The sequence below is a fragment of the Sinocyclocheilus rhinocerous genome, unplaced genomic scaffold (genome assembly GCF_001515625.1).
Source record: "Sinocyclocheilus rhinocerous isolate Xijiao unplaced genomic scaffold, SAMN03320098_v1.1 scaffold1223, whole genome shotgun sequence".
NCBI classification, from domain to species: Eukaryota; Metazoa; Chordata; class Actinopteri; order Cypriniformes; family Cyprinidae; genus Sinocyclocheilus; species Sinocyclocheilus rhinocerous.
In genome coordinates this window covers 1,010,671-1,022,278 of record NW_015641045.1, presented here as the reverse complement: position 1 = coordinate 1,022,278, position 11,608 = coordinate 1,010,671, and the positions used below count along the sequence as shown (strand labels likewise).

At 33.7% G+C, this 11,608-nt stretch overlaps 1 protein-coding gene across 1 annotated transcript in view; it reads left to right on the top strand.

The window, feature by feature from the left end:
• The window catches only part of LOC107754419 (homeobox protein cut-like 2), a gene marked incomplete at its 5' end in the record, with an annotated part of 33,653 nt that overhangs the window by 9,216 nt on the left and 12,829 nt on the right, over positions 1-11,608 (top strand). Inside the window, 8 exons of the mRNA XM_016570856.1 lie at positions 439-487; positions 2,334-2,429; positions 2,655-2,852; positions 3,622-3,680; positions 3,763-3,811; positions 4,070-4,169; positions 6,570-7,196; positions 10,308-10,406. Coding sequence (XP_016426342.1) covers positions 439-487; positions 2,334-2,429; positions 2,655-2,852; positions 3,622-3,680; positions 3,763-3,811; positions 4,070-4,169; positions 6,570-7,196; positions 10,308-10,406 — 1,277 coding nt within the window. The remainder of the gene's footprint in view (positions 1-438; positions 488-2,333; positions 2,430-2,654; positions 2,853-3,621; positions 3,681-3,762; positions 3,812-4,069; positions 4,170-6,569; positions 7,197-10,307; positions 10,407-11,608) is intronic.

Below are 11,608 nucleotides of genomic sequence, written 5' to 3'. Positions count from 1 at the left end.
ATTTTTTTTTTTTTTTTCAATTTTAGCGTTAGTTATTTAGTTAAGTTTATATAAATGAAAATGAGAAATATTGCCTTGGCAACTAGCTGAAATAAAGTTTATTTTATATTATTTTATTTCAGTTAATGTTTATTTTATTTCAAGTAGCAAAAATCGTTTTTTTGTGTGTTTTTTTTACTATAATGACTGCAATCAAGGGTATGCTAACTAGCTAATAGCTAAGCTAGTTAACATTAGCAAACTTAATGTAGTAAACTACTTGTTTAAATGCTATATTTATTGTTATTTAATCCTTTGTGTCGCTTGGGCAACTCATTTCAGAACAACTTTCCAACTAAACGTGGCACTCTGTGCATTTTTTCAGCAGCATGAATCTGTGTGTAATTGCATGTGAGCATTAAACGTGATGTTGTTTAACGCGAGGTCTGTGTCTTCCAGAGTGGAGGAGATGGGCGCGCTAATGGCGAACCTGAAGAAGGCCAACCAGGTGAGTGTGGAGCCCTCCTCTCAGCCTCTGATTGAGACGCCGCGTCGCCAAGTTAATCACCTTCGTAATCAAGCTTTGAGTTTAATTAGACACCCCTGCTGCCCCTCTTCCTCCCCCACCACCCTCCTCGTCCTCGCTCTCGCAGGCCCGTGATTAGCCAGCACTCTTTCCCATGGTGCCGTGCGAACGTCGGAGGACAGGAGAGAGAGAGATGGATGCTGAGAGACGAGAGCGATGTGGCGAACCAGGAAGGCTGTTAGTTACCTCATTGCGCTGATTGCTTCCTTTTTTTCCACTGTGATTTGCTTTTTCTCCCTTCGCCAGCAGCTCTTAGATAAATGATTCGAAAATGAGTCATTAATTAGCAGGCCGAGTGTGACAGAGCAGGTAAACTGTTTGAGAAGAAAGTGCCTGCAAGTAAACACGCGCCTCAGCAGAACGCAGTTTTACCTGCGGCACCTGTAAATCTCCTCTGATTGGGCTTTCGAGAGCGTTCTTGCTCCGTTCGGGCTGATTGTTCATTTGATTCTGGATCTCTGGGAATGTTTGGCTCTGATTTGTATTGATGCTCCAACTGCCTTCCCAGCATTTTACTGCACGCCGTCCAAAACCTAAACAGTCTGTAATATATATGGCTGAAAAAACACTTTGGTACCAGGGTTGTTATAGTTAACTGAAACTACGTCTCATAAAAACATAAAATAAAATATTTTTGATGTATTACTTTTTATTAACTTATTTTGTGTTAACTAGTTTCTCATTTTAATTTAGTTTTACTGGATGTACTAAAATAACTAGAACAAAAATGTATAGAAAAAATATATATAGATATTTAAAACATATTTAAAAATTACTAAAACTTTATCTAAAGTTCAAATGAAAATGGAAAATACAAAAATAAAAACATAAAAGTGGCCAAAAACACTTATGACACCAGGGTTATTATAGTTAACTAAAACTACAAACATTAAAAATTTACATTTTTAAATTTCTAAATTTCAAAAACGTATTTTAGTTTCTGATTTAAATTTATTTGAACTTGACATATGAGTATAACAAACAAAAACTGAAGATAAAATCTAATAAAAATCACAAAATCACAGTTTAAATGACTAAAATTCAAATGAAATAAAAAAATAAAAAATTCTAAATATTAAAAACAACAACAATACAATCTGCAATAAAAGTGGCATCAGGGTTATTATAGTATTATAAAATTAAAACTACAACCATTTAAAAAAAATGGTTTTAATGTCAATAAAATAATATATTTAAAAACGTATCTTATTTCAGCTAGTTTCTCATTTTAATTTAGCTTGATATGCAATATAATGATGATTGAGAGATGAACAAATAAACCTTTCTCAAAAGCCTGATGATCATATTTGATACTCACATTTAATATGATTTTTCTAAAAAAAAAAAAAAAGATGGGTAATCAAGTAAACCTGTTTCAGTCCAGTAAGTGTTCATCTTGAAATATTACTAACAATATCAAAGTTATTTTTATGTTTATAAAAATCAGTAAAGATTTGACAGCAAAAAGACACATGAAGCACAAGCTGACGTTTGTACAAGTATACTAAAAGGCCTTTTACTTGGAAAAAAAAAAAGTCTAAACGATCAATCAGACGAAAGAAGGCATGGAGTAGATTGTGTTCAACAGGTATATCAGGAAAGTTTGGATCGTTTTGATCATTTAGAGACCTTTGAAATTTGTGTATTACCGTTTAAATGAACTGTTCCATTTCTTGCTTTAAGTGTGGCGCAAGTGTCTAAATATTTTTGGGGTTACTGCACACACAGGCTCCTCTAAAGTTTTCCAAACTTGTGTGTTTGATGGCAGAGAGCGGATCTGGCCCAGAGGGAGGTGGAGAAGCTGAGGGAGCAGCTCGCCAGCACTTCTAAAGGGACCGGCCCATCAGAGGAGCGACCCAAGGAGGTACGAATTACTCTCTCTTTTAGATGAAAGCCGGGGCGACTGCAAATTGCCACCTTAACACGTCCAATCTGCAGTGGGAGGAAATGATCAGTTGCTCCCACACCACTGGAACCTCATTAGTGGCTCTTTGAGGCGCTGTGATTACAGGAAGCCAGCGAGCAGGAGCAGATTTAGAAGTTGAAAAGACCCCTCGTCCCCCTGATCTCCTTTCATTTGCCGTCTCAGGAGAGGGAGCGCGAGGAGCGAGACGAGACCTCGCTGTCCCGGCTGGAGGCGGTGCTGTTCTCCAAGGACAGAGAGATCCTGCGACTGCTCGAGAACGTCCAGAGAATCCAGTTCACCTTACAGGAAGTCCAGGACTCCTCGGCCAATCAGATCACAGAGCTGGAGCGGCAGCTGGCCTATAAGTCAGAAGCTATAGAGGTGAGAGCCATAATATGAGGTCAGGATGTTATAGTTTAAAAGTATGTAATGTAATGCAACTCGATAATCATGGCTGCAGATTTGTTTTAAAGCGGCACACGTGCACATTTTCACATATTTTTGGTTGATTTGAATATGCTTCCAGCTGCTAATAAGAGTGTCATATGTATTTGCATATATGCATAGTATTCTCAGCTCCATTTAACACTTTTTACCATGTTTACGTTGGCTTTTATCCAAAGCAACTTACACTGCATCCAAAAATCCAGAGATTCCAGCACTTTTGTAAAAGAGAGCAAAAACAGCATTAACAAACATAAAATTGTTGCCGTTTTTAATATTCACTAAGGATACATTAAATTTATCAAAATATGTATCACAGTAAGATTTTTGTTTATAAAAGACTGGAGTAATGATGCTGAAAATTCAGCTTTGATCACAGGAATAAATTACATTTTAAAACATATTCAAATAGAAAACATTTATTTTAAAACAAAAAAAATATTTCACAATATTGGTGATTTTACTGTATTTTTGATCAAATAAATGCAGTCTTGGTGAGCAGAAGAGACTCCTTTCAAAAACACAAAATCGTACCAACCCCAAACGTTTGAAGCAGTAGTGTTTGTTTAAAGCATCATTTTGATTTTATAAGAAACCAAACAAATCAGTCTTGCTCCACTTTGGTTGTGTTTTCATCTGTTGTCTTTCTGGACTGTAATGATTTATTAATGACCCATAATTAACATCTTGATTTGTGTCTTCACAGACCCTGGAGGCCAAACTACAGTCCCAGATGGATTATGAAGAGATCAAAACAGAACTCAGGTGAGGTTTTGCTGGAACGCATGTTATAAAGGCGATGTAGTACGATGACGGTGATGTTAACGGATCGTCGTGTCTCCTGCAGCATCCTGAAAGCCATGAAACTGGCATCAGCCAACGGAAGTTCATCTCAGGTGAGTGAAGCAAGTGTTCTTCCTGCTGAGCTGTAGGGTTGTTTAACAGTCCTGCGTTATATTGACATACGGTTACGGACCCTCTCAAATAAAAGACAAATAAAGTTCTCCACAAAAACAGTTGCCTGCATCTGTCAATGAGGAAACGCCACAGCGATCCGTGTGAACGCCTCACTAGCGTCATCCATAATGTAGATCTGCATCGATCACGAGAGTTTAACTGCCCCTGTGTGTGTGTGTGTGTGTGTGTGTGTGCAGGAATCGGCCAAAACCGCTGAGGCTCTACTGCTGGACAAAGACGCCTTTCTGCCCTCTCACAAATTTCTTGTGGATAAAGTCAGAGTGTTACACAACAGTGGTAAGCATGTGTCTGTTACGTTCACAGATGTGCGACTAAACTTTTCCCTTTCATCTTTCAAGTACAATAAACAAGGACAATAAACTAAAACCATAAAAAAATATTTTTGTTACTTGAAATAAATGTTAAGTGAAAATAAAATATAAAAAAATAAACTTTGCCAAAGCAGCGTTTCTCATTTTCATTTAGTTTAACTTGTAGTAAAATAACTAAAACTGAAATATTAATGAATATTAATGAATAAAAACCATATAGACATACATACATACACATACACACACATAAATAAATAAATGCATATATATATATATATATATATATACTGTATATATACATAAATAAATTGCTAAAACTTGAAATGAAAATATAAAAAAAAACATTCAAAATATAAAAAAAAAAATCTATAATAGTATCTCAATGATACTAAAAACAACACTTCCTTGGAGTACCATGTAAATACCATGGTACATGAATATGTTATTCATTTAGAGTCATAATATATGGTACTATGGTAGAAACATTGACATCTTCACTGTACCATGGTACTGCCACAGTATTTTAAGGGAAATACGGCTAAACATTTTATGTGGTTAAATATGTTGTATAATAATGCTAAATAAACTGTATCGACTCTATATATATATATATAGTTTTTATTCTATTTTTGTCTATTTTTATTTATTAATAATAATGATTATTTATAATGATAAAATTTACTTATGTATATACTTTTTAATTCTATATTGTATTTCAATTATACTAGTAATTCAATTAAATCCCATTATTAATTTAAAATCTAATGAATTCATGTCAAAATTAGGGCTGGGTTTTGACACAAATTTCACGATTCGATTCAATATCGATTATTTTGGATATATATCAGGTACAGTACATGCCAAATTTGCTGTAAAATATACATGAGAGTTAGTTGGTACTACATTATAATATTGAAGGTTAAAATTGACTGATTTGTGCTGTACATCTGCTTAAATTGCACTTACTGACGTTTTTTTATAATAATTAAGTTACAATTACTTCAGTTAGTTTTTTTTTTTTAAATATACACATTTAAATAGTGGCTGTCATAAAAACTTTTTTGATTTATTCAAACATAAATAAAACATTAAAGAATGGTAAAGAATTATAATGAATGTTATATGGTGCATATATTTAGCAAAATGCTCCTCTCTACAGATTATGTTTCTGGCTGACTAACGAGTTTATGGTCACCGAATATACTTTCTGAGGTAAATGTGATGTTACATGAATTGTTTACAAGCCGTTTTACTCACGTCTTTGCGCGGCTGAAACCCTGATTGAGCGATTACATGAGACAGGATATGGATTGTAAAGTTGTACTCTTTCTTTTAGCTTACCTTCGGATGTTTAGTCATGTTTATTTTGTGCTGAAACTGGTATTAATGTGGAGGAGATGATCAGTTCTACAGTGATCTGTCACTCCACAAGTCAACTGTCACAAGTACCAAAGCACAATGCTTATTGTGATTTATTGGATGGGAGGTGCGCTTCAATGTTCCGTCCATTAACTGAAAACAGGCTAGACTAATCGATTCTTGGGATTTAAGAATCGATATTGTTTAATAAAAATTAGAATCGATTCAAATCAAGATATCAATATTTTTTACCCAGCCCTAATCAAAATTATATTATTTTACATAAGTACTACAATTATTTAATAATGCTAAACTGTATAAATGAGTATTTAATATTTTATTTTGACTTTATTTATTTAGTAGCTGTGAAAAACCTTTCTGAGGTAAATGTGATGTTACATGAATTGTTTACAAGCCGTTTTACTCACGTCTTTGCGCGGCTGAAACCCTGATTGAGCGATTACATGAGACAGGATATGGATTGTAAAGTTGTACTCTTTCTTTTAGCTTACCTTCGGATGTTTAGTCATGTTTATTTTGTGCTGAAACTGGTATTAATGTGGAGGAGATGATCAGTTCTACAGTGATCTGTCACTCCACAAGTCAACTGTCACAAGTACCAAAGCACAATGCTTATTGTGATTTATTGGATGGGAGGTGCGCTTCAATGTTCCGTCCATTAACTGAAAACAGGCTAGACTAATCGATTCTTGGGATTTAAGAATCGATATTGTTTAATAAAAATTAGAATCGATTCAAATCAAGATATCAATATTTTTTACCCAGCCCTAATCAAAATTATATTATTTTACATAAGTACTACAATTATTTAATAATGCTAAACTGTATAAATGAGTATTTAATATTTTATTTTGACTTTATTTATTTAGTAGCTGTGAAAAACATTTCTGTCAAATTAGCAGCATTTAATATGGCTCACCATGTCAGATTTTAAAGCCATTATCAGTTTTCTCAAGCAAACATGTGTTTTCTCTCTCTGTCTAAGACAAGGGTCACTCTGAGGACTCCAGTAAGGATGTGAGTCGCCCAGCAGGGTCGTATTCCTCTCCTCCAGGAACACTGCCCATAGATGGCCGCACTTCCTCCAGCCCGGGACCGCTCAACACTGACACGCCTTCCTCCATCCACGAACTGCCCCGCCCCTTCTCAGAGAAGCTTCCTGGAGATCAGCTTCTGCAGAAGCAGCTCCTGTCTCCGCTCTTCAAGAAAGACGGCAGCTCCATCATGGCATTCCCCACCGCCCTCTACGCCGCCAAAGCGGCCCTCATGTCAGCCAATCAGAACGCCTCAATGCCCGTCGCCTTGGAGACAGGCATGCCAAGTGACCAATCGGAGAGCGGGAGCTCGGGGGGAGGAGACGACAATCAGTTGGACACGGCAGAAATCGCCTTTCAGATCAAAGAGCAGCTGCTGAAACACAACATTGGTCAGCGTGTGTTCGGCCACTACGTGCTGGGCCTCTCGCAGGGCTCAGTCAGCGAGATCCTGGCTCGACCCAAACCCTGGAGGAAGCTCACCGTCAAGGGCAAAGAGCCTTTCATCAAAATGAAGCAGTTCCTGTCGGATGAGCAGAACATCCTGGCGTTACGCACCATCCAGGTTCGCCAGCGAGGTGAGTGGACCGAACCAACCCATATATATATATATATATATATATATACACAGTCAAATCACAAATTATTCAGACACCTTCAAAATTTCTCACATTATCACAGTTTATTCGCTACAGTTTAGAAAAACTGGTAATAAAATATTACAAGATCTCAGAGTTAAACTGTGTCAGAGCAAATTCATCTTAATAATGTCAGATAACTTTAAGAGAAAGGTATGTAACAAAACATGGTCAGGTCAAAGTGTCAAATCTAATTTTTGGTCCCCAATTTTACTGGTAGTCCACGGTATGAAGAATTTTTGGGTATAATATGTCACAGTTTACTTTATTTTGCTATCCTCATAAATGAAGTGTCCTGCACCCTTAAAAAATATATAAAAAAAATATATCTGGTGTCAGAATAATTTTTTGTTTGACTTATACATACATACATACATTTTTAATATTTTACATATAAATGCAAATTAAAATATTATAAAATAATTAATAATTAATTTTACATAAATTTTACCAAAAATTACATGACAATATAGCAGAACATTTTAAGAGATAAAATATTTTAATAATGCTGTAAGTTAATAAACTGCATAAATTATCTTCTGATATATTTTATAAAACACTGATATATTTTATAAAATAATATAATATTTTTAAAAATATTTTTACATATATGATATTTTTAACTAAAGCCAGGTCGATTATATATAAATATATTAAAATATATGTATGATAGTATTTTTGTTGGATAAATTAGATTATTTACTAATATTTTTATAGCGCAATATATCAAGCAAAAGATCCTCTTGGAGCAGCATCCTTATTGGTCCTATAGACAACATTAGCATTAACCAGAGTGAGGGAATAATAATGCATGAATTTTAAATCACAACAAATACTACTGTGATATATGAATACTTTACAATTTAAATAATAATTTCAAAAATACATATTTCTTATACAGAATATCATCTTCATGGTAAACATAAATAAAAATATATTAAATATACAACATTTATTTCTTTTACTTTGAGGTGAAATATGACCCTGCCATGTTCTCGACAGGCTTTGGAGATCAGCTCCTGCAGAAGCAGCTCCTGTCTCCGCTCTTCAAGAAAGACGGCAGCTCCATCATGGCGTTCCCCACCGCCCTCTACGCCGCCAAAGCGGCCCTCATGTCAGCCAATCAGAACGCCTCAATGCCCGTCGCCTTGGAGACAGGCATGCCAAGTGACCAATCGGAGAGCGGGAGCTCGGGGGGAGGAGACGACAATCAGTTGGACACGGCAGAAATCGCCTTTCAGATCAAAGAGCAGCTGCTGAAACACAACATTGGTCAGCGTGTGTTCGGCCACTACGTGCTGGGCCTCTCGCAGGGCTCAGTCAGCGAGATCCTGGCTCGACCCAAACCCTGGAGGAAGCTCACCGTCAAGGGCAAAGAGCCTTTCATCAAAATGAAGCAGTTCCTGTCGGATGAGCAGAACATCCTGGCGTTACGCACCATCCAGGTTCGCCAGCGAGGTGAGTGGACCGAACCAACCCATATATATATATATATATATATATATACACAGTCAAATCACAAATTATTCAGACACCTTCAAAATTTCTCACATTATCACAGTTTATTCGCTACAGTTTAGAAAAACTGGTAATAAAATATTACAAGATCTCAGAGTTAAACTGTGTCAGAGCAAATTCATCTTAATAATGTCAGATAACTTTAAGAGAAAGGTATGTAACAAAACATGGTCAGGTCAAAGTGTCAAATCTAATTTTTGGTCCCCAATTTTACTGGTAGTCCACGGTATGAAGAATTTTTGGGTATAATATGTCACAGTTTACTTTATTTTGCTATCCTCATAAATGAAGTGTCCTGCACCCTTAAAAAATATATAAAAAAAATATATCTGGTGTCAGAATAATTTTTTGTTTGACTGTGTATATATATATATATATATATAGTTTTTGTTCTATTTTTCTATTTGTATTTATTAATAATAAAAATTATTGTTAAATTAAATAATTTTGCTGTATGTATGTATGTATGTATATATATATATATATATAGTTTTATTCTATGTTTAAGTTTGATAGTAATAGTTAAATTAAATCAAAATAATTAATTTTACATAAATTTTACCAAAAATTACATGACAATATAGCAGAACATTTTAAGAGATAAAATATTTTAATAATGCTGTAAGTTAATAAACTGCATAAATTATCTTCTGATATATTTTATAAAACACTGATATATTTTATAAAATAATATAATATTTTTAAAAATATTTTTACATATATGATATTTTTAACTAAAGCCAGGTCGATTATATATAAATATATTAAAATATATGTATGATAGTATTTTTGTTGGATAAATTAGATTATTTACTAATATTTTTATAGCGCAATATATCAAGCAAAAGATCCTCTTGGAGCAGCATCCTTATTGGTCCTATAGACAACATTAGCATTAACCAGAGTGAGGGAATAATAATGCATGAATTTTAAATCACAACAAATACTACTGTGATATATGAATACTTTACAATTTAAATAATAATTTCAAAAATACATATTTCTTATACAGAATATCATCTTCATGGTAAACATAAATAAAAATATATTAAATATACAACATTTATTTCTTTTACTTTGAGGTGAAATATGACCCTGCCATGTTCTCGACAGGCTTCTTGAGAGATCACACCTAATATTATCCACCTGCTATTTCCTTCTGAACTGATTCCACATTATGGAAGTCAAATGGCTCGTGAGCTGTGTTTCATGTCTTTGACCGATCCCACAAGCCCCATCTGATATCCTGAAGATGTCTCATCCCTCTAAACCCCACCGAACCGCTTCAGACCCCCAGAGAGAAGCAGTCCGCTTTCCTGTACAAGCGTTTCTAGTGCTTCCGCGCTGCCTCCCAAAGCCTGCATTTGTTGTGATGCTCTCAGCTCTGGTTTTGAAAGTCAAGCGTTCACGTGTTAGCGCACCCTCACTTGATGCCAGCTTCTCAAAGGCAGCCATTGATCTAGCAATCAAACGCGAGGCTTTGGAGCTGCTCTCTGATCAGCCCTCCTCTCTCTCCTTTACCCTCTCCGACAGGGAGCATCACTCCTCGCATCCGAACTCCTGAAACTGGGTCAGATGATGCCATCAAGAACATTCTAGAGCAGGCCAAGAAGGAGATCCAGTCACAAAGAGGTGGGTACAAAGACACCAAATAAACAGGCAGTTTCTGAACCTCACGCTTCTACCTACACAATAACACACAGCAGCAGTGAAGCGCACTTTGATCTACGCAGCTGCGCATACGTGACTGTTGCACGATTGTTTTGCATAAAGGGATGCCTGATGTGTGTTGGAATCATCTGCTTTTTGTTCAAAATTACTAACTTCACTACAAAAAATAATAAAATTTGAGGAACCAAAATGTGTGACTAGACATTATAAACCTGAATTGAATGTATTTTTCTCACCACAATTTATTTTAAACATAAATATAAAAAGAACAAACATTTTAAGCATAAATATGTGCTTAAATATATATTTAAGCCTTGCTATAACAACATTTAGTGATGTATATACTAAAATAAATGAAATTTAAATTAATAAAAAAAATTGGCAAAAATAAATTTCAAATTATGGTCTCTAAAAATATATTCTCTTACTGTCCTATGTAATTTTGCTTCTTTAGTATATTTATTGAAGGATGTTGAGATACAAAGACAAAAATACAGATTACAAATATTTTCACAGTGTCTTAGAGCATTGAATATTTTAATAATATTTTTATTATATAAAAAATATATAAGCATGCATAATCATATATTGTTAAGAAAACAAAATAAAAATTTAAAGATGCTCTCTGAAAATATACTACTAATACACTACTAATAAAATGTATATCTGCTCTATTTAATTGTTAATAAATCAATTTAAATCATAATAATTATTTTTATATGAATTTAATGTTTTAAATATTTATTTTAGTATTTTATCAAATACAAAATATTAATACAATTTAATATTTTTTATATTATATATAATATTTTAAATATTTATAATATTTTTAGAATAATGAAATATTTAAAATATTTATTTTATTATTGTATTATCAAATACAAAATATTAATATAATTTAAATGTACTATTATATAAAGATTTAATATTAATATATCATTTGCTTTTAAGATTAAAATGATTTTACTATTATATTTTAAATATATTTTAATATTAAAATCATTTATTGTTTTATTTGTTATAATTATTTTAATAAATAATTATTTGTCTACACACTTGCCTAGTGCTAGTTTGGCTATTATAATAATAAATTTTTATAATAATGAAATTTATTTTATTATTGTATTATCAAACATAAAATATTAATATAATTAAATACCTTT